Raw genomic sequence first — 22,131 nt, forward strand, 5'->3', positions numbered from 1 at the left:
GGTGAGCCCAAGGTCACCCAACTGGCAGCATGTGGGGGAGTGCAGAATTGAACCCGGCATGCCAGATTAAAAGTCCACACTCCTAACCACTACACCAAACTGACACTCTCCCAAATCTGCAATCATTCTCATTTGGGATGCCTGAATTTTTTTCCTGTGATGGCCCATGACTAAGGTGATGCAAAGAGAATGTCATCCTTCCATTTGCCTTGAAATTATTGTAGATTTAGGTTTATGTAAAACAGAGCTTAACACAATGCACAGAGTGAGACTTCAATCAGTCTTGAATCTATCCCAGGAGTGCGCTAACATTTCCCTGCACATGGGTGCTTTCCCGAAAGGTAGTAAATTCCCTATTTAGAGAGAATAAATGAAGAGGCTTGGTAACAGGCAAATTATAAAGGGACAAACACCTTGTTCTCTTTCCTTCCCCACTGAAATTAAAGCCTCCAACAACTTATTTTATTATTTATTTTATTTATTATATTTGTAAACCACCCTCCCCAGAGGCTCAGGGTAGTTTACATAAAAGGTAGAAAACAATACAAGAAACAATCCATAACATATAGATAACCATAATAATATTAACTGATAATTGTAACAATGGTAACAGTTCAACAGGTCCAGGAGCAGAACGCATGGATGGATTTCTGGGAGGGAGGGAGCAGGGGCCCTGCAGATGTTGTTGATTATGCCGGGTCTCAACCGAATGCCTGGTGAAAGAGCTCCCTTTTTGCAGGCCCTGTGGAACTGTTTTAGCTCCGTCATGGCCCTGATCTCCTCCAAGAGCTCATTCCACCAGATGGGGGCCAGGACAGAGAATGCTGTGGCCCTGGTCGAGGCCAGGCGGGCTTCTTCAGGGCCAGGGATCATTAGCCGGTTGTTGTTGGTGGATCGCAGAGCTCTTTTGGGGGCATAGGCAAGGAGGCAGGTTCACTAGGAATATTTTTATTGCTATTCAAAGGCATCGTTCCCTTTATGAAAAATCAGTACCAAGAGGATTATTACAACTATAACTTGGGTTGCTAAAAATTATTGCAAAGGAATATTATGCTAAGAGAATTGGATGAGTTTAATTGCAGTTCCTGCTTTATAATATTTTGATGCCACTATAAAAAATGCAAAATGAGAACATTATACTTCTATTAAATGCAAATAAATTTAGAGGATAAGCTATACTGGCCATGCTGTGGGATATTTCCCTTCTCTCCCTAGAATACTTTGCTCTTGTATATTTGAAATTTCCCAGGGCAGGGTTTATATACAGTATTTGCTGGCGTATAAGACTACTTTTCCCCCCTGAAAAACATGCCTCCAAGTGGGGGGGGGGGCGTCCTATATGCCGTGTGCACTTCAGTTGGGATAGACATAGCTGCCCATAGTAGGCTCCCGATGTCCGCCCACCTCATTCTACATACCATCCAGTATCACGCGGTATCCAGCACGGCCATGGCGGGTCATCAGCGTGGCTGTGGCGAGCATCAACAGCGAGACAGTGGTGCCAGCCTTTTTGGCATGACCAGCCCGTTCTGCTCGGTGGGAAGCAGCAGCGCTCCAGCCCACCCCTTGTCTATGCAGAGCTCGCACATGTGCACTTGAGCACTACTGCCGGTCACAGGGAGATGCAGGGGCGGGCCGGAGGCACTGCGGTCATGCTGCGGCCGTACAATGGCGACAAACTCTATATTTTGAGTGGAAATGTTGGGGGGTCGTCTTATACGCCCAGTCGTCTTATACGCCGGCAAATACGGTACATATCTTTGTCACTTAAGGGAGCCAATTGACAGATGTGGCTTGGGTTTCTCTTGAAGAGAATACAATACCAGATTACACTGGATAGAAAATAGCTTCAGAGTGCAGACTTTATTGTATAGTATGGATTTTTTGTGAAATCGCTCCCCCAATTTTCCTTTTCACAGGCACTGTCCCAAATCTCCAGGAATTCCCCAGGCTAGACTTGGTAAGCCTATTTTCACTTGATCTTGCATGTGTGAACAGAATGTCCCTAGCAGAGATGATGTTAGGGCATTCATATCACCATAAGTACAATAATTTTTGATGCTCTATTTCTGCAGACAGTTGTCTGTAATCACTTAAGAGAAATAAGTCATATGTGACCTGAACCCAGGTATATAGCTATTAAGGTTAGAGAAACAGAGCAATGTATATATGTGGGTGAACCAATCCAGTAACAGCACCAACTAAAGCAATTCAAATGTGCATTCTCTCTAGACTAGGCTTTCTCAGCCAAGGTTCTGTGAAACCCTGGGGGTTTTTTGATGACGGCCCTGGAAGGGTTTGCTGAATGGGTGGGACTTAATTTGTGTGTGTGTGTGTGTGTGTGATATGACTATATATGGTCACGTTGACCCACCAACCTCTCCCAAAATGGCAAATGATGGGCTTGGAGGGAGAGGGGAGGGGCCCTGAGTGGGCACCTATATAGCTATGCTTCTCAACCATATTCTATACTATTATGCCACTTTTGGGGTTTCTTGAAGCCCAAGGATTTCTCAACACCAAAAAAAAAAATAAAAATGGAGAAAGGCGGTTCTAGACCAAGAGTCCCCAACCTTGTGGACTCCTTTGGAATTCTGATGAAGGCTGGTGGGTAAAACCAGAAAATGTCTGCATCAGGAGCTGAAGTCTACGACCAAATGCCAGAGAGTAAAGTTATGCATAATTCAGGCAGAAACTCTTCTTGAGAGGATGCTTCTTTAAGTGAAAATATTGTTATTTCCTTATTTACCTTTATAAATAATAATAAATAATAAATAATAAAGCTGACCTTTATTCACATAATGCTATAGTGACAATGACTGCCAAAGTGTTGCCAAGTCAGTTATATCTGCAATGGCTAATCCGAATTCCCGCTGGGCAAGATTTCCAAAAATGCTTCTTGGGTGCCAGGAAACGTATCAACAGGTACCATGGAGTCCATGGGCACCATGCTGGGAATCCCTGTTCTAGACTATGGATAGAAAATAGACCATATGCTTTAGAATTTATCCATATCCAGAATTGGTTCTTTTTTTCAGATCCATGTGTAAGAACTGTCACTCAGAGTTCACTGGATTAACCTAATGAGTTCTGGGCATTTAGTTTAAAAAACATCCATTGTTTTTTAGATCAAGTACAGTAACTGTACACAGCCAGTAACTGTACGAGCATTACACACACACACACACACACACACACACACACACACACACACACCCTACAATGTAAACAGATGTGAATGTCTCTTCTAAGATAGAACATTGGTATTTGCTACTCAAAGAGTTTGTCAGTGTTTGTATTAAAGTTAATGATTAACTATTAACTCTGCTTAGTTTATTAGGGGGAGGACATCTTTCATTCCATAAAAGTATTTTAATCCATCATTTCTCCAGATTAATTTTATTGACTGTTCCATCCTGGGCAGAATCATACCTTTATAGGTGCATTGACTTCAATGGACATTGAATAGTTTAACTGCTTGGGATGACGCTATAAAATGATACAACCCTAATAAGCATTAATAAAATTTATAATAAAGGCAAATGCGGGTATCATATGAATAATGATGGGGAGAGACACAATTAAATGTCTGCAAGAAAGCACCAAGGCATGTTAATCATCTGGTAAGCCATAATTTACAGTAAGTCACCACCTATGTTTGAATGATTTACATATTAGACTCTCCTTTTTAATCATGCTCATTCTGATATATTTCAATATTTATTTATCTTCCAGGATCACATTCAACCACTCAGCTACACTTTTGTTGTTGTTGTTAGGTGCGAAGTCATGTCCGACCCATTGCGACCCCATGGACAATGATCCTCCAGGCCTTCCTGTCCTCCACCATTCCCCAGAGTCCATCTAAATTCGCACCGATTGCTTCAGTGACTCCATCCAGCCACCTCATTCTCTGTCGTCCCCTTCTTCTTTTGCCCTCGATCGCTCCCAGCATTAGGCTCTTCTCCAGGGAGTCCTTCCTTCTCATGAGGTGGCCAAAGTATTTGAGTTTCATCTTCAGGATCTGGCCTTCTAAAGAGCAGTCAGGGCTGATCTCCTCTAGGGCTGACCGATTTGTTCACCTTGCAGTCCAAGGGACTCGCAAGAGTCTTCTCCAGCACCAGAGTTCAAAAGCCTCAATACTTTGACGCTTGGGCTTCCTTATGGTCCAACTTTCACAGCCATACATTGCAACTGGGAAGACCATAGCCTTAACTAGACACACTTTTGTTGGCAGGGTGATGTCTCTGCTTTTTAGGATGCTGTCTAGATTTGCCATAGCTTTCCTCCCCAGGAGCAAGCGTCTTTTAATTTCTTTGCTGCAGTCCCCATCTGCAGTGATCTTGGAGCCCAGGAAAATAAAATCTGTAAAGAATTTAATATAAATATTTAATATAAGAGTGTATCATCACAGTTCTGACCACTGAGTAGGGTCAAAACGCATTTGGTCTTATGTGTTGTTAGTTCTGTATGGTTTAGATGAAGTTTTTATTCTGTTTTAAATTGTGCACTATAATAAATAATCAACAAGTTTTACATTATTTTATTGTACAGCTAAACTTCTGAGTTCCTATCTGTTAAGGTTGGGTTGTGTTCCTTTTTTGGTTTTGGTTCTACCCTTGTCCTTGTCCCTGTCCCTGTCCCTGTCCCGGAAACTCCAACTGGTACAGAATGCAGCAGCTAGGGTCCTCACTGGTTCACCTTGGAGGACACATATCCAGCCTGTGCTGAGGCAGCTGCATTGGTTGTCAGTCATGGCCAGGATCAAGTTCAAGGTTTTGGTTTTGACCATTAAGGCTGTTCGCGGATTGTGCCCTGCCTATGTGAGGGACTGTTTGTCTCCTTATGCCCCCCTGTAGAGCACTTTGCTCTGTGGATGCTAACCTGTTGGAGGTCCCTAGCGCTAAGGAAGTATGCCTGACCTCAGCCAGGGCCAGGGCCTTTTGGGTCCTGGTTCTGACCTGGTGGAATGAGCTCCTGGGACAACTAAGGGCCTGCAAAATGGAGCTCTTCAATTAGGTCTTTGGTTGAGACTAGTACAAAGAACAACATGGCCTCTCCTTAGACTTGGTTTGGCATTACATCTATACCCCCACCTCTAGAGATGTCTGCTCGGTGAACTAGGGAATTTTGGTCACCAATCTTGTGGCTTGTAGGGGGATTTATGGCCTCAGGGATAAATGGGGTTTTTATATAGGTGTTTTAATGGGGGTTTTATGTCTGTAAGCTGCCATGAGTCTTTGAAAAGCAGCAGGATATAAGCTCAATAAATAATAATAATAACTTTGCAAGCTACAAACGTTTATTGTAAACCACCCTGAGCTGTAAAGGAGGGCGGTATAGAAATATAACAAATAAATAAATAATCAAGGTAGGGTTCTCAGAAGTCCAGGTACAAGAGTGTCTTATTGGGTTATGCTGTGAGAGTACTGGAAACCTGCCTGCTTGATATTTGCAGGTCTCTAGACTACGTAAAAATTAGGTGCCTCGGCTTATATGCGGGTCGGCTTATATGCGAGTATATACGGTAGTTCCTTTAGCTTTATCCTGATCCTGAAAAGTAAGGAGTATACATTTTTTGTTTGCTTTTTATATTTGTTTCTTATATATGTTTTCTCTGACAATATGGGGTGTTTTCTTTGGGGGGGATGCACCACATATCTGGCAGTTTGTGTTTTCTGTGCAGTCAATGAAAAACATAGTATAAATGGGTAACATTGGAAAAATTGGTAAAACTTGGCAGGAGAAAGCAAATTTTTCACAAAGACTCTTCAGGATACATAGTCAGAGTTTTTGATCTGGAGGAGTGGGGCTGTGAATTTCATTGGCATCCCTATTGAAGTCTCTCTCACTGTTGAGGGGAGGACACTGCCCAAGTACACCCTGACTATTGCCTCCCTACTCATTAGTCCTTGTCCCAGCCACTGCCCTTCTGCCACTGTTGCTATGTCTTACAAGGGTCTATTCTGATCAAGGCTTCCCTATCTGTCACTGCACATTCCCATTCCAAGTATATCCATTTGTCCTACAAGAGGATATTCTGCAGATATCCTATAATGCCAATTCTATATCCTTCTAGTGGAAGCCTTTCTGAGTCATTAACTAATGATGGAAACTTCAGTAAAAATAACTGGGGTAATGAAATAAACATTCATCATTTTGGGTGGCTAAAAATTCAATGAGTGATAGGCCCCTACTTATTAAGATCAATATTTTAGTAAGACCAGTATTATTAACAAGATGTTAGGTTTATATCATTGCTGCGTTATGAATAATCGCAAACTGCACAAGACAAATGAGTGGTGACAGGGTTCATTGAGCAGCTGCATCATCTCCCCCCTCCCCATTTCTGCTAAGGCATAACTTTGAAATCATTGCAATGTAACAAAATCTAACAAAATAAGATGTACATTCAAAACCTAGTTCGATGACAAGAACTGTAGATGGGAATATTGCAGATTTAAAGAGAACCAAGCAGGAAGAACTAGAATTTCTAATAAAGGAAAGGTACTATGAATAGAAGAAGAAGACGAAGAAGAGCTGGTTCTTATCTCAAAACCAAAAAAAGTTTTAAACAGACTGAAGGGGCAGAGTTCCACCTTAAGAAAAACAAGTGTTCTTTTTGCAACCAGAGGTGATCTATCATGGATATAAAATGGTTTGCATCCTGTGATTGATCCAGCCCTCAAATTATACAAGTGCAAAGTTATCCCCCATCTATTGTATGGAGTAGAGGTCTGGGGATGGAAAGAAAACATCATGCCTAGGCTAGAATCTGTTCAAAATACATTCTTAAGGCGAATTCTAGCCCTACCTAGGGGAACTCTGACTGTTTTGATGAAGGCAGAAACAGGTCTACCTTCTGTTAGTGCCCGAGTACATTTTGCAAATCTAAAACTGTGGAAAAACCTTAGGTTAGCCAACTTAAACAAATTTAAACAACTTTAATATAATGTTATCTAAGGATCCAGCATGGCATAGCCTTATTAATAGCCTTCTTGAATGCTACTCCATCCCCGATGACCTCCTAAATCCTTCAGCTAATAACTCTCACCTTAGAGACTGGATCTTCAAAAGTGATGCCCAGTTAGACAGAATGCAAATTTTGAAAATTAAGTCAGCAACATGGTTCAAGCAGTTTAAATATGACCACTGTATATCCTCTTATCTAATTAAGATCACTAAACATAATCTCAGAGCAGCTTTTACATCACTTCGATTTGAAATGATGCCCACAGAGGTATCGGCGGGCCGTTTTAGCTGTACGCCAAAAAAACAGCGTTTTTGTATTTGTGGTGAACAAGGTCTGGAGGATCTACCCCACTACATCTTTGACTGCTTACTCTACACTCAACCCAGGGCCAAATTCCTCAATGAGATCTTATGGTGTTCTAACCTTCCCTCTGTTGCTGAAAAGACAATCTATCTTTTATCTGACCAGGTTGATAATGTAACGTATAAAATCGCACTATTTACCTTGGCCGCAAGGAAAATAAGGGCCAACATTACAACCGCTAAGGCAGCCTCTTAATACTCTTGTACTCAGTAGTCATGTATGCTGTTTCTTTGGATAAAATCCAAGCCATTTGGAAAGCTCCCAGACCAAAGAGTGTTTCTGAGTAGAAAACATATTTAGGATTGGATTATTATACTATTTGTGTAATTTGTTGACATGTCTCTGACTTCTTTACTCCTTGCTTAAGAAGAGACAAGTGGCATTGGAGTGATCCTCAAGAACAGGCCTTTGAACTCAAAGCATTTGCTGCAGACTTTAGATGTGCAGGTTCATTATCAACCAGATAAAGATTTGTTTTTGACTTGTAAAGCTTCCTTTTAGGGGATTAGGGCAATTTTGGCTTGTTGGATGGAGGATGCATCTGAGAAAACCATAGAATTTGTGTCACGAACCCGGTCCCCTGTTGAATGTAATTATTTATAACTGAATTGAGAATGATTAGGGGTTATGTTTGGAGTTCAAAAATTCCATGAATATATTTATTGGCAGAATTTTACAATTTGTACAGACCACAAACCTCTTATTTCATTATTTAATGAAATGAAAGCAGTATCACAAATGGCTTTGCCAAGGATCCAGAGATGGGCTGTCACTTTCAGAGCCTATGAGTATAACATTGTTTATAGAGCTGGAAAAGAACTGGGCCATGCAGATATCTTGACCTACCATTTCCTGAAGTGCCTACAACAGTACACATTGATGATCATGCCTTATTTATAGATTGCCTTGCTAGCCCATCAATGACAGCCAGACAGATGAAGTCGTGGATTGATACAGATTCTGTGTTGGCCAAAATCAGGGAATTTATATTGAGAGGATGGCCATTTCTTTTGGAAGATAAAGAATTTATAGTATTTTACCAGTGTCGATGGGAACTGAGGATCTACAATGGATGTGTATTGTGGGGTACCCATGTGGTGAGTCCAAAACAAGGATGGGAGATCATTTTACAAGATCTATATCAAGCCCATCCTGGGATCACAAAGATGAAAGGCTTAGCTAGAAGCTAAATGCGGTGGCCAGGAATGGACCAGCTAATTGGGCACATGGTATAGACTTGTGATATGTGCCAAGAAAGCTGTAAATTGCCTGCTTTGGCCCTTCAGCCTTGAGAGTGGCCAAATCGACCCTGGAGGTGATTACATGTAGACTATACAGCTCCTTTTCTGAGTAAGATGTTCCTTGTAGATGCTCAAATGGGTGGAAATTTATTCTATGTCTACATCAAAAGGTGAAGCTACCATTGAGAAATTAAAAATCTGTCTCAGTGTGCATTGGCTGCCTGAAATGCTTATGACAGATAACACAAGTTCCTTAATAAAGCAGCAATTAAAACAGTTTATGGAACAAAATGGTATTCAGCATGCTACCTCTGAATCACCAAGCATCGAATGACCTAGCAGAACGTGCAGTGCAGTCCTTTAAAGAATGTATCAGGGTTGACCTGGCTTGCGTAGTGGAAATCTGGACCAGGGAGGGCGAAACAGTCGCCCTTAAAGAACTGGCCCCTGCTGGGTTTTCCACCCACCATCAGTCATGGACTTCAGGGTAGGGAGGAGGAGTAGCAATCGTATCCAAATGAAACATCAAAAAGCTCTCTCTCTGCTGGAGGGTGGTTTGAGACTCCATACCTGCTGGACAGTTTTAAGGTTTGCAGTCCAAGAAAAAGTAAAGTCCTCCAATCCATGTTTCTGATCCACACAGTGTTGAGCCAGGGGGGCATGAAGCACCCTATTTCTGAGCCAACACCTCTGCTCCTGAATTCTGGTTTTAAGTGCTCACGTTGACATCCCCACATATCCCAAATTGCATTTGCACAAAATTAAATACACCACATATCTGGTGTCACAGTTTATGAAATCATTAATGTGTACTTTAAAACCATTTGTATGGGTAAAAAGGTAAAGGTATCCCCTGTGCAAGCACCGAGTCATGTCTGACCCTTGGGGTGACGCCCTTCAGCGTTTTCATGGCAGACTCAATACCTTTTACCCCCCAGCAAGCTGGGTACTCATTTTACCGACCTTGGAAGGATGGAAGGCTGAGTCAACCTTGAGCTGGCTGCTGGGATCGAACTCCCAGCCTCATGGGCAAAGCTTTCAGACGGCTGCCTTACCACTCTGTGCCACAAGAGGCTCTATATTTGTGTGGGTATAACCATCCATTTCCTGCAAGTACCTGCATACACAACATCTTCCACATTTGTGATTACCTCTTGGCAGGGAGGAACGTAGTGGTTGTTTAGCTCTTAATAATTCCTTCACATTCCTACCCCTCTGCCATGCAACCACTGAAGAAGCAAAAGAAAGCAGGATTGAATACCTGGGACCCCATTCTGGTTGCAAAATTATTTAGGATTTAATAAATCTCAATAAGACACAACCTTTTGCCTATTGGTTTTGTTTGCTTTGGTTTCGTTTGTTCTAAACAAGCCAAATCTCAGCTAGCTAGTCTTGTGTGATGGCCCTCTTGATACTTAACAATTCTTCCCTTGTCCTCTTTGGGTGACCGCAGGAAAAAAAAAAGAGACCTATATATTTCCCTGGGCTTTCCATATGTTCCTACTAGGTTGCAGACTTCATCTAATCTTGTACCTGGATGGAAGCTTGGAAGGTACCAAGATGGAAGGTACCAAGATGGAAGATTAATTGTCCTCCCTTCCTCCTTTGCCATTGCTGCCCAGATTCCTTACTTCTGCATGCCCGCACTTTGGTACCCTCTTTTGGCTGGAGGGCTGTCCCATGTGTGCCTTCCCCACCTGAATCTATTAACAGGCCTCTAGTTAATGTGTGCAACAATTTCTCTATATACGGCCATCAGCACTCTTGAGCCTTTCAAAGGTCTCTGGCAGACTTCCCAGAAAAGCAAGGCAGGGGTCACTGAAACCAGTTGCCAGGAAGGAGGGCTGGATAATGCTCATTCCAGCTGTTTGTTTAGGAACCTAGTTTTCCTTCTATGAAATAAAACATGCCAGAATGTACCTCTCTTTACAGACAAGGAGTCAATAGAAAGAGTGTGTGTTTGTGTGTTCCCAGCTAGATTTTCAAAGGTTCATGGGCCATCTGAAAGGTGACCTCGGAATCAGGTTACAATGAACATAATTAATCACTCAGTAGGGGCCCATCTATGCAACTGATTGTGTCTTAGTAGTTAATTTGCTTGTGATATGACCTGTTGGATTTTGGCCCACATCCACCCTGAAATATTAGCATCTTTGACACCAGAGAAAAGAAACCAAAACAAACCCACTCTGACTAGTTCAGCCCTCTCCCCATTCATGTGCTGCCTGTCTCCACAAAATATATTCCCTTCTCAATACTCAGGAGTTAGGTACACAGCCCCTGCATGACAATGAACGTGGAGCTATATCATACTATGTCAAAAGATACACAAACGGTAGACAAAACAAACTAGTCGGTAACCCTCAGTTATTTCATCTTTGTCCTTTTTTTGTACTATAATTTCTCACCATTTCCATGTTCACCAGAGCTCATGCCTGCACATAGTGAGCCTTCGGATAGTTATAATAAAAGAAAGATGACCAAATCCTTGGGAAACTTCTCTTTGCAGTGCAAGGTTCATACATATTCATGGTGCCCTGAACTGGAACTAATGTTAACAACCTCTAGGTGTGGCCCAGTGTTCTCCTGGAATTACAACTCATCTCCAGAGATCAGTTCCTCTGGAGAAAATAGCAGCTTCAAAGTTGACCCCTTGGTCCTCTGATATTTCCTTCATCTGGATTAGGCAAGTGTTACATGATGGGTCAGGAACAGGAGAAGGGCAATCGGAGAGAAGCACCATCTTTCTTGGCCTTCCATCTACCATAGCAAAAAAATGTCAGTTTATCTGTTTTTGCATTTGTCTGCTGTCCTCAGAGGAGCTCAGAGTGGCTCACAACAGTTTCCAAGTATCACATAATACAATAACATTGCGTGAAATACAAAAAATTAAAATTAAATACCACAATTTCAGACAGGCAAATGCGCTGGCTTGAGGACAAAGAGAGTGTAGGCACCTGAGATGTGTTTTAGGTCAGGGGTAGTCAATCTGTGGTTTGCTGGCAGGGGCTCGTGGGAATTGTAGTCCATGAACATCTGGAGGACCACAGGTTGACTACCCCTGGATTAGGCCACAGACACCAAAATGGTCCCCTGCCCTAAATAAAACGGGGTAGTCACAGTACACAGGTTTCTGCCTTTTGACAAAATAATAGCACTCCCACCTCCCCAAAAAACCCCACATCTCAGTTAAAAAGAGATTTCTGCACAATACTGATTGATTGATCAAACAAATGATCTTAACAAGAGTGACTGGCCATTTTGTTGATAGACTTTCCTAAAGTGGCATGGTTCCACCAAGTCAATAGCAGTAAGACTGCTTTCTGAAAGGCCTTTCCCCACTTTGTTTTGATAAAATAACCAGGGAATCCAGACAGAGATGCTAATATTTGAGAGTTTTCCACTTTGTGAAAAATAGAATTGCTGTAAGAGGAAATTTATCTCTCTCTCTGTGGCTTGCCAAGTAGCATAAATGGCAAAAATACTCTGCATATGTGTGTCTTTAACATGCCATCTACAATTGAAATGCCTCTTGGTTTCCAGGAGGCAATTCCACCCATGGAGGGCTGGGTGGTATCAATGGCCCAGTTGTGCGCGTTCTTTCCTAAACCACAGTTTAATTTTACATATGCCTTTACACTGAATTCTTTTTCTCAGTCAGCAGCCTGCAAACTTATGTTTAACATCAGGCTTATCTTAACGTTTACATGAATAAACGGCAGATTAAATCATATGTGGCACATTACATAAGAAGATTTACTTTCTTGCCTTACTTATGTTGACATAGTGGTGAGTAAAAAAATAAATTAGACATGAAATGGGAGGAGGGGGCTCAGTCCCTGGCTTAGAGAGAAGTATGAACTGCAGCATGCATCCTTTTTTTAGAGAATGAAAGAATTAGTAATGCATTTGTAAAAATGAAATACTTCAAAATATGACAAATCACCATTTGCATTGAGTACTGCTAGAGCCGCATGTATTCTCAACAGATTGAGGGGGATACCGTCTGCCCATCAGGGGAATTCTTAACAGAGCATTCCTGACTGGCAGCTAATAGTTTCCCCATGCTAATTTTTGTTTTAATACTTTTACTTGAGCAGAGGCTATAGAATTGAATAAATTCTGGAGGGTCTCCAGATATTTCCTGCTTTGGGATTCACAATTTCTTTCTCCTAGTGTTTCTTCTTTTATCGGAGGGGCAGCATTGTTTGCCTTTTCTTCTTGGGGTTGTGTTTCTTTTAAAAGTTGATTTTTACAGTTCTTTCTTTCAGTGTTCAGTTTTACAGTTCTTTCTTTCAGTGTTCAGTTTTACAGTTCTTTCTTTCAGTGTTCTGTTCTGGGGGGCACTGCAGTTGTCATTAGAGTTGTCCATTCTCCCAGTTTGGCATCTGTTGCACTTGTTGTAGTAGTCTGCCAACTTCAGGTACTGTTGTTCTGTTCTGGTTTGCTGGCCTGTGGGGCACTGTTTGGTTCTCCTGCCAGAGCTGTTCTCACAGAGCAGTTCTGTCAGAGTTCTCTCAGGGTGTCTGGCATCAAGGAAGGGAAGGCAATTGTAAGCTGCTTTGAGACTCCTTTGGTTAGTGAAAAGCGGGGTACAAAAACCAGCAGCTATTCATCCTCTTGACTTTTCTATATTTGTTGGGGCGGGGGAGGCTGGATGGGAGAGCCTGTGATGATGGAGTATGTCCCACCCTCGGCTTATATGCGAATCAATAAATTTGCCCAGATTTTGTATTAAAATTAGGTGCCTTGGCTTATGCGCGGGCCGGCTTATATGTGAGTATCTAGGGTATTTTGTTCTTCTAAGAGGCCTGATGCTGTGCTCCCCTTTGCTTATTGAAACTGTCAATATTCTCCAACTCCATACAGATTTGTGAGTGTAGCATCACAATTTCCATACAAATACCCGCTTTTCAGGAACTGTTTTGAAGTACATCCAGGGAAGCAAACTTTGCTGTGAGTCTTGAAGATCCATCAGAAGTTTAATGTTCTCACAATAAATCTCAGGTCTTGCCACATGAGGGCATATTCTGAAGAAATACTCATCCATTGAAAAATGCTGCTAAAAATTGCCTTGTGGTTAATTTAACTGGATATGAATGAATGTGGGAATCTGGCTCCAGTGGTAATAGAATACAAGTCAAGGGGTTTTAAAAGGAACAAGACTCAAGTTATTTTTACATCCTACAAACATCACTGAAAATATTTTAATATAATTTTGTGGTAAATGTAGAGAGAATGGAATTTTGACTTTAGCCCTTTTTTTTCTTCAGTAAAACCCTGAGGCCTGAAATAAAAAAGACCATGCTTGGGTAAGGGCACCTTTGACCCAGGGGTAGGTTTTTAAATATCTCCCCCATTTACCAATGGTGGCAAAATTGGTTTTACACCAATGCTGTGAGATATGTCTGGATGAAAGAAAGTGAACTTCATGGCAGAGTAAAGATATTAAACTGGGTCTCCTTGATCACAATATTACAGCTGCATCACATTGTTATTATTTATTTATTTATTATTTTTATACCGCCCTTCCCTATGGCTCCGGGCGGTTTACATAAAACATTTTGGAACATTTACACAGAACACTATCAAAATCTAATCATCATTATTAGATTTATTGCACTGGTTATCACACTGGTTAACACAACTTAGGAACTTTCTTGAACACACTGATTTTGCAGATTCCAGAGATGGAAGTTGGAGCTTTCTGCTGATTACGCTCCTGACCCAAAGCCAAATCCATATCTCCGATGAGCGCGCCAGTATTACCCGTCAAAACCTCTTTGCCTCATTCCCACTTGAGAAGCTGTCGTATGCCAAAAGTCCCTTGGCCACCGGAAGCAGAAGCTCTCCTAAACGTGCTGATGTCCCTAAACTGGATTACATCTGATTCTGGGGGTTTGTGATCAGATTGCCAAGTGTGTTATTTAACTCCAATAAGCAGCCACATAGGTTTGATATGAACTGGGGACATTGAAAAAGTTACATGTTTTTTTTTTTTAATACTCTTTTTCCCTTGTAGTGTGTCCCCAATCAGGAATGGCCCTTCAAGTCTGCTTAAAGGACAGATAGGGAAAAGGCACTTTGTTTTTTTAAAAACTTCATTTATACCCCACCTGTCTCCCCACTGAGGACCCAAAGCAGGTTAGATCAGTCTCCTTTCCTCCAGTTTATCTTCACAACAATCTTGTGAGGGAGGTTAGATCAAGAGTGTGTGACTATTCCAGATTCTCCCAGCAAGCTTCCGTACCAGAGTGGGAATTAGAACCTGGGTTTCCCAGATCCTGGACCAGGTTTTCTTAACCAGGGATTCAACCTGCCCCCCCCCCACAATGGCCAATGATGGGCCTGGGTGGTGGTGGGAAGGGGCAGGGCCCCAAGTGAGCATGTACACAACTATGCTTCCCAACCATATTTTGCACGATTGCACCACTTCTAGGGGTTCTGTAAGCCTCATGAATGTTTCAGGGGTTTCTCAATGGTAAAGAAGACAAACAAGCTAACCACTGCCCCACCCTTGAACCTGTGTAGGGAGCCATTTTATTGATTGATTTAGAAGATCTATATGACATCTCTCCAGGTAGAGAAATGCTGTGTTTACAGAGATGAATAAAACTGCATAACATTTCTAATATTTCATCCTTTCACCAGTTTGGTGTAGTGGTTAGGAGTGCAGACTTCTAATCTGGCAAGCCAGGTTTGATTTTGCTCTCCCCTACATGCAGCCAGTTGGGTGACCTTGGGCTTGCCACGACACGGATAAAGCTGTTCTGACCGGTCAGTGATATCAGGGTTCTCTCAGCCTCGCCCACCCCACAGGGTGTCTGTTGTGGGGAGAGGAATGGGAAGGCGGCTGTAAGCTGATTTGAGCCTCCTTTGGGTAGAGAAAAGTGGCATATACGAACCAACTCTTCTTCTACTTCTTCTAATTGTATAACCATCAACTGTATAACTGTAGCATGATTTTTTCAGAGAGTATGGTGCCGGGTTAGAAGTCAACCAAAGGCCTGGTGGAAGAGCTCCATTTTGCAAGCCCCGCAGAACTGTTTTAGCTCAGATATCCCTGATATCCTCTGGAAGCTCATTCCACCAGGTGGAGGCCAGGACTGAGAAAGCCCTGGCTCTGGCCAAGGTCAGGTGAGCCTCCCTGGGGCCAGGGATCATCAGTTTGTGGGAGGTGGTAGAGCTCAGAGCTCTTTGAGGGGCGTAGACCGTAAGGCGGTCCCCTAAGGTACACAGGGCCCAGTCCACATATTACCTTTAAGGTAATTACCAGAACCTTAAGTCTGTTTCGGATTTCAACCATTAACCAGTGCAGCTGCTGGAGTGTGGGCCAGATGTGTGCCCTCCAAGGTATTCATGTGAGAACCCTGGCTGCTGCATTCTGGACTATTTGTCATTTTCAGATCAGGGATGAGGGCAGGCCCGTATAAAATGAGTTGCAGAAATCCAATCTAGAGATGACCGTCGCCTGGATCCCTGTGGCTAGATGTTCTGGGGCCAAGTAGGGTGTTAGTAGCTTAGCTTGCACAAGTGGAAGAATGCTGCTGTATTACTTTGTGACCTGTTCCTCAATAGAGAGGGAAGTCTCAAAGGTCATGCCGAGGTTTCTGGATGAATATGCCACTGATAGTTGCACCCCGTCCAGGCCGGGCAATAGTGCTTCCTCACCAGGACTCCTCCTACTGAACCATAGGACCTCTGTCTTGGAAGGATTCAGTGTCAGATGACTCTGCTTAAGCCATCCCATCACTGTTTCCAGAAATCTGGCTGGGTCTGGGGGTGAGTCCAGGTGGCCATCCATCAGCAGGAAGAGCTGGGTGTCATTGGTGTATTGATGACACCCCAGTCTGAACCTCTTTACCAGTTAAGCAAGAGGGCACATAAAGATATTGAACAGAACTGAATAGAATGATATTAAAAATTAACTCCTACCCAATTGGGGAAACCCTCCTAAGGCTGTCAAGAAAGCCCAGAGTTTCACAAAACCCCTGTTGATAAAGCCTGACTTAAGTGTGTTAATATTTCTGTTTTGCTTCAGTTCTTCCTGGTAGCTCCAGACTTCTAACACCTGAATGCATTGGTTCCTGAATGCCCCATTTTTGATTGTACTGGCTCTTTAATCTGCCCTGAATCCCTATAGGAAAGTTGGGGTGTAAATGATATTAATACATAAAATATTTTTAAAAACTAGTATTTTTCCCAAGGAGGGGTTAGAGATGTAATATTTCCAGAAATTCTGGGGGGAAATGATAGCTTGAGTCCACTGGAAAGTTTCATGATTTGGACATACAATCACAGGATCAAGTTAAAATGTATAACATATAAGGTGCCAGTGTATTGGTATAGTGTACACAACGTATTAATTATGGCTAAAATTAGCCATGTTTACCCATCGATATGCCTTTAAATAATGTGTACATTTGCTCTGTGCTCAGGAAGTACAGTTTTCTAATGCCACAGATTAATATGTTGTTATATCTTATTATATTACATTCTGAAATTTTCTATTTTTAAATTTCTGTAATGGCTCTTGCTGGTCCTTCAGATGTCTTATGTTGTTTCTTTTCTTGGTGTATGTCTGCAAATAAACCCAATGAATAATGCCACAGATCATTGTACGTAAAAACTTTCATTGTTCATAATTGGAGTCAAATATTGCCTTTAAAAGGATTTCTTCTGTCAATCTTAGCTAATCAACAACGGTAACAAAGACTGAATGATTTATGCATTAAAAAAAATTCACAGCACTGCCACAAATTTCTAATTTTTCCTTTCAGAAAATTGGGGGGGGAACTCCTTGGGGGTGGGGAATTTGACCCCCTCCCAATTTTCCAGATTGTAGTACTTATTGGCCCTGCATCATTGCATCATCCTATGCATTCTAGCCTTATTGCATTGTTTGTTGGATGTCTCATGCTATTTGATTGCACCGTCTTCCCCTGTGTCATCTGCCTTGTGTCTCCACCAGGAAGACAGGCTATAAATGAGGTAAGTAAAACAAACAGCAGGGGGGAACGCTGCTTAGGGGGGGCTTGGGATGAAAAGGTTCCAGTCGCCCCCTCTCCTCCTTAATCAAACAATCCCAGAAGCTGCAATTGCAAAAGACAAGGCGGTGGAAACGGGAAAGAAACAATGTGGAATTGAGGGGAGGGGGTAAATTTCTGTGGGCATTGTAGCTTCTGAGGACTTAAACAAGGGGAGTAGGTGCTGGGGAGGCATGCACCTGCTGCAGAAAGAAGCATCACAATTCATTTCCATAAACGTTAGTCTTCGGGGTCATATCAAGAAAATAAATACCAAGACAGGCCAAAGCGAATCCCCCCTTTGACCATCCAATGAGAACCTGGGCTCAAATGGGTTTTATTGTAATTTTTATCTTGTAAACCGCCGTGAGCCTAAGGGAACAGCGGTATAAAAGTTTAATAATAATAATAATAATAATAATAATAATAATAATAATAATAATAAATAATTCTCAGCCCACTCCGACATCGAACGAAGAGCGACAATGGGCCAGTCACTTTCCGTTCCTAGTCCGAACCTACCTTACAGGGTTGTTGTAAAGTTAAAAACGGGGGAAAGCAAGATCGCTACTCGCTGCCCCTATAACATAGATAAGAGAGAACCGTGCGCTGCGCTCTAAACTTCGAGGAGGGGCGCATCTGGTGTGGGGGGGGGGGAGGGGAGAGAGAAGCATTCCGCGCGGCTTTTAAAATGCCTACGGGATTCGCGGCCACCAGCTGCGGCCGGGGCGAGTTCAAGAGACGGGTATGCGTCGCGACCACCAGACAATGAACCTCCAGGTCCAGAGGCAGATACCGGGTGGGGGAGCTGCCGGAGCTCTATTGCATTGCTGGGGGGGGGGGGGGGCTGGATTCGGCTCGTGCCGACGTCCCCTCCCCTTGCCGGGTGCCCGGAGAGGGAGAGCCAGGACACGCGGCGGCGGCTGCGACGTGCGAGCGTTTCCCTAGCTGGGGAGCTGCTCCGCGCCGCGGCTCCTGCCTGTCCAAAGCTCCTCCCCTTGTGGTGGGTGTCGAAGCCGCCGCCGCTCCTGCCTCTCCCAGCTAGCCAGCCAGCCAGGCGGACGGGCGACTGGCTGCAGCTGCAGCCCGAGCGAGCGGGCGAGCGGCCGCCGCCTGCAGCTGCAGCGTCCTCCGGCTCGCAGGGAGCGGCGAGGCGGCCGTCCTCGAGAGAGAGAGGAGAGCCTTCCGCCCTCTAGATGCCGTTGCTGCCCGCCCTGCCCGCCGACTTCTCCTAGCCGGGCCGGGGGGAGCCCTGCGCTTGGGAGGCTTCGTCGCCTGGCAAACGCTATGGATCTATTCGACTTTTTCAGGGATTGGGACTTGGAGCAGCAGTGGTAGGTGGCCGTCGCTTCTTTGCCGCGGGTTCCGTCGCCCGCTCGCAAGGGCTCGGCTCGGGCCAGGCACCCCGCGCGTCTCCGGGCGTGTGGCTGGCGATGGGCGTGCGCGCGTTTGGAGAGGCTTTTCGGTCTGACCGCACGCCGCGCGGCTCTGGCTCTTTTTCGGAACCCGAGAAGCCTCCGGCGATCGGGACTCCAGGGCGGGCGGCGAGCCGGTGTTTGCGCTGCCCGCGAGCGTATGATGCCCAGTGCATGCCCTTTGCTGAGGATGCTCCAACTTGGAAGTGGTCCATTTTGCAAAGCAGAGCAGAGGGATGGGCGAGAGGTCCGCTTTGCCTCCTTCTCTCCCTTCATTTCCCGGTGTTGTTAATCTTTTAAAATTTTCCTGCCAGCGGCTTTCCCCTTCCACCACCGCCCCGTGATACCTAGCTACTTCTTTGCACCCTGGGCTAAGTTAGGTGGCTGGGTGAGATACAGCAGGAGCAGCGCCCAAAGGTGATTTAAGGGGGAATTTCCCCAGAAAAACCATCCCCGAACACTGTGGTTTTCTCGCGTTCCGTTTAAGTCGCGTCACTTACAAGATTTTTCATCTCCCGTCGTTTTCAAACCGGCCTCGATTCTTTTATTTCTTTCTCGGTTCCACGACTGAAGCATGGTCTTCCCCCTTCCTTTCCTCTGGCCCTAGCTGCACAGTCGGGCTTGGTAAAAACCCCAGGGGTTCCAGTGTGTTAATTTCTAATGGTTTTGTGATTTGCAAATGAGTGGGTAATGGATTGAAGAGCGCCAGAGTTGCTGAACAAAATCAAGTGGGGTTTTCTTGGGGGGAGAACAGTCAATGGGGCGGGTTGGGAGACAGTCTTGAAGTTTCTATTTCATTTCTGGTTGTTTTTTTTAACTTGGAGAAGAGCAATGTGTCGCTTGTCAACATTTGTATATTTCTTTGCCAGTTTCATGCTTGACTTTACCAAGCTAACAAGAGCGTTGTAGTTTGGGGTAGTTTCCTGCCCCCCTCCTAGAATGGATGGTGAGGAGGATTTAGTACCCTTAAGGTGAGCTGTAGTTTGGCAAGAAGGGAACCGAAATGAAAACAATTGTATTTTGCAGTCCTGTCAGTGCCTTAGAAATGTAGGGTAAAATGTTGTGCAAGAGTCTAATTTGTTGGGAATGTTAAGCCATGGCGCTTTGGGGAGAAAAGAATTAAAATGATTGTGTATTAAGGTAATTGCTGTCATTTTTCCCTGAACATACTGCTGCTGTGTTGATTGAAAATCCAAGAAAATCAAATAGCTCTCCTTAAAAAACAAAACAAACACAAAACAGCAGTTGTGAATTGGTCCTTGGGACCGTAAATTACCTTGTATGAGTATTAATCTGCAGTCAGGCATTGTGGATCTTGTGAAGTGTTTTATCAGCTCTGGGTGAACCAACACATTATGTTGCTTAATAATCATGCTGTTGTTACTTAAAAGTAATAATCACAATAAAATTAGTGCCCAATTAAATATGCTGCTCCACAGTATCTTTACTCTGCCAAACTAATTTATATTTGCAGACAGCTGATAACTGCTGTATTGCTGCTCAAACAGTATTTGCATACAATTTGCCTAATTTATGGTGTGGGTAACATCATTAATTTAATAGAAGCAGTTACAACTGAGCATGGAGGTGTTGTTTGAAAAGCAAGCATTTTGTAATGTTTATAGAGTCCAACACTGGCTGAGTTGCTGTATTTGGAATTTGATGAATGTTTAAATGATGTATTTCAAAGAAGCAGAAATGGGTGATGTAATTTTTTTATGGGGAAGCTGTATTTTCTGGGGGTAGTCTGTAAAATATTTCCTATTGTCCTCTGATAGCTCACTTTCTTCAAAGTACAGCTTCTTGGGGGTGGGGGATAAATGAAATGTTTTTGATGACATGGGGTATACTTTCTGATCATAGCTGCTTCCCAGGGAGGGATAGATGCTGACATAATTTCCTTGTTTTGCGTGTTACAGTAAAAGAACATTTAGATTCATCAAGGCTGGGTTTCAGTTATGTACACATAGTCAGTGAGGTTTCTGATGACTTGTTTGTATTTACAGGAATATTTACTCCTCCTTTTGGCCTAAGTTAAAAAAAAATTAAACACCTAGACATCCATGTGGAAACTCCCAGTGTCCTGCACATCTGGACTTCATACCTCAAGTCTCATATAATTTTATGTATACCATTAAAACTTTTAGTGAGTCGTTTTTGTATACTCTGTGTTTGTGTACAAGACACCTGTCTCTGCCTGTTTATGGGTTTTCAAAAACTATACATATACATACATACATATACATAAACATACATACATATACATAAACATGTATGTACACACATGTACTTGGGGAAGGGGTTGTCCAGTTTGTAAGGGCACGGGCTTGAATGTGAATTCTCAAGGCCTGTCAGATGTTGTGAAATGATGCTCAAGGTGCAGATTCCAACTCACTTGTGTGTGTCATCCAAGGCAGTGGAGGTTCACCATTTGCACTCCACTGTTCTTCCAGGAATCTTATAATAGTGTATTTGTGGGTTTTCTGATGACTTACAACAGTCATGTAACCCCTGCAAAATGGTGGCTGGCCTAAGGTCAACTAAAGATTTTTTTCTGTTTTTGTTTGGGCTATGTTGGGGTCTGAACCCAACCCATTCGCTGGCGAATGCTGGCAAGGGCTCCTGGGAATTGTTGTCCATGGACATCTGGAGGGCCGCAGTTTGACTACCCCTGTTTTAGAGCTACACTTTAAAATCTCATGTGTGAATGTGACAAAAACAATACAAGCATGGCACACATTTTGTTTGGGAGTCAGTTTATTTACTGGAGTAGCCTGTATAATCTAGTGGTTAAAGAGTGGTGACCTCTAATCTGAAGAGCTGGGTTTGATGTCCTACTCTTTCATTTGCTGCCAGCTGGGTGACCTTGGGCTAATCACAGTTCTCTTACAGCTGTTCTCTTTCAGTTCTTTCGGCCCCACCTACCACATAGGCTGCCTGTTGTGGGGAGAGGAAGGCACAGGTGTTTGTATGCTTTGGGACTCCTTTTGGTAGTGAAAATCAAGGTATAAAAATAGCTTCTCTCATCTCTACTTTGTAGCAAAGCCAAGTTAGTCTCTGTAATGTGGAAAAGGGCTAATACATCCACCTTCACAGGATGGATTGTAAAAGGT

At 43.3% G+C, this 22,131-nt stretch overlaps 1 protein-coding gene across 1 annotated transcript in view; it reads left to right on the forward strand.

The window, feature by feature from the left end:
• The first annotated feature begins 18,681 nt into the window (after positions 1-18,681).
• AFF2 (ALF transcription elongation factor 2) overlaps positions 18,682-22,131 on the forward strand; it is a 417,511-nt gene continuing 414,061 nt past the window's right edge. The window contains exon 1 of the mRNA XM_077308979.1: positions 18,682-18,937. Within this exon, the coding sequence (XP_077165094.1) occupies positions 18,891-18,937 (47 nt within the window). The 5' untranslated portion in view covers positions 18,682-18,890. The remainder of the gene's footprint in view (positions 18,938-22,131) is intronic.

Source organism: Paroedura picta, chromosome 13, assembly GCF_049243985.1.
Source record: "Paroedura picta isolate Pp20150507F chromosome 13, Ppicta_v3.0, whole genome shotgun sequence".
Classification (NCBI taxonomy): Eukaryota; Metazoa; Chordata; class Lepidosauria; order Squamata; family Gekkonidae; genus Paroedura; species Paroedura picta.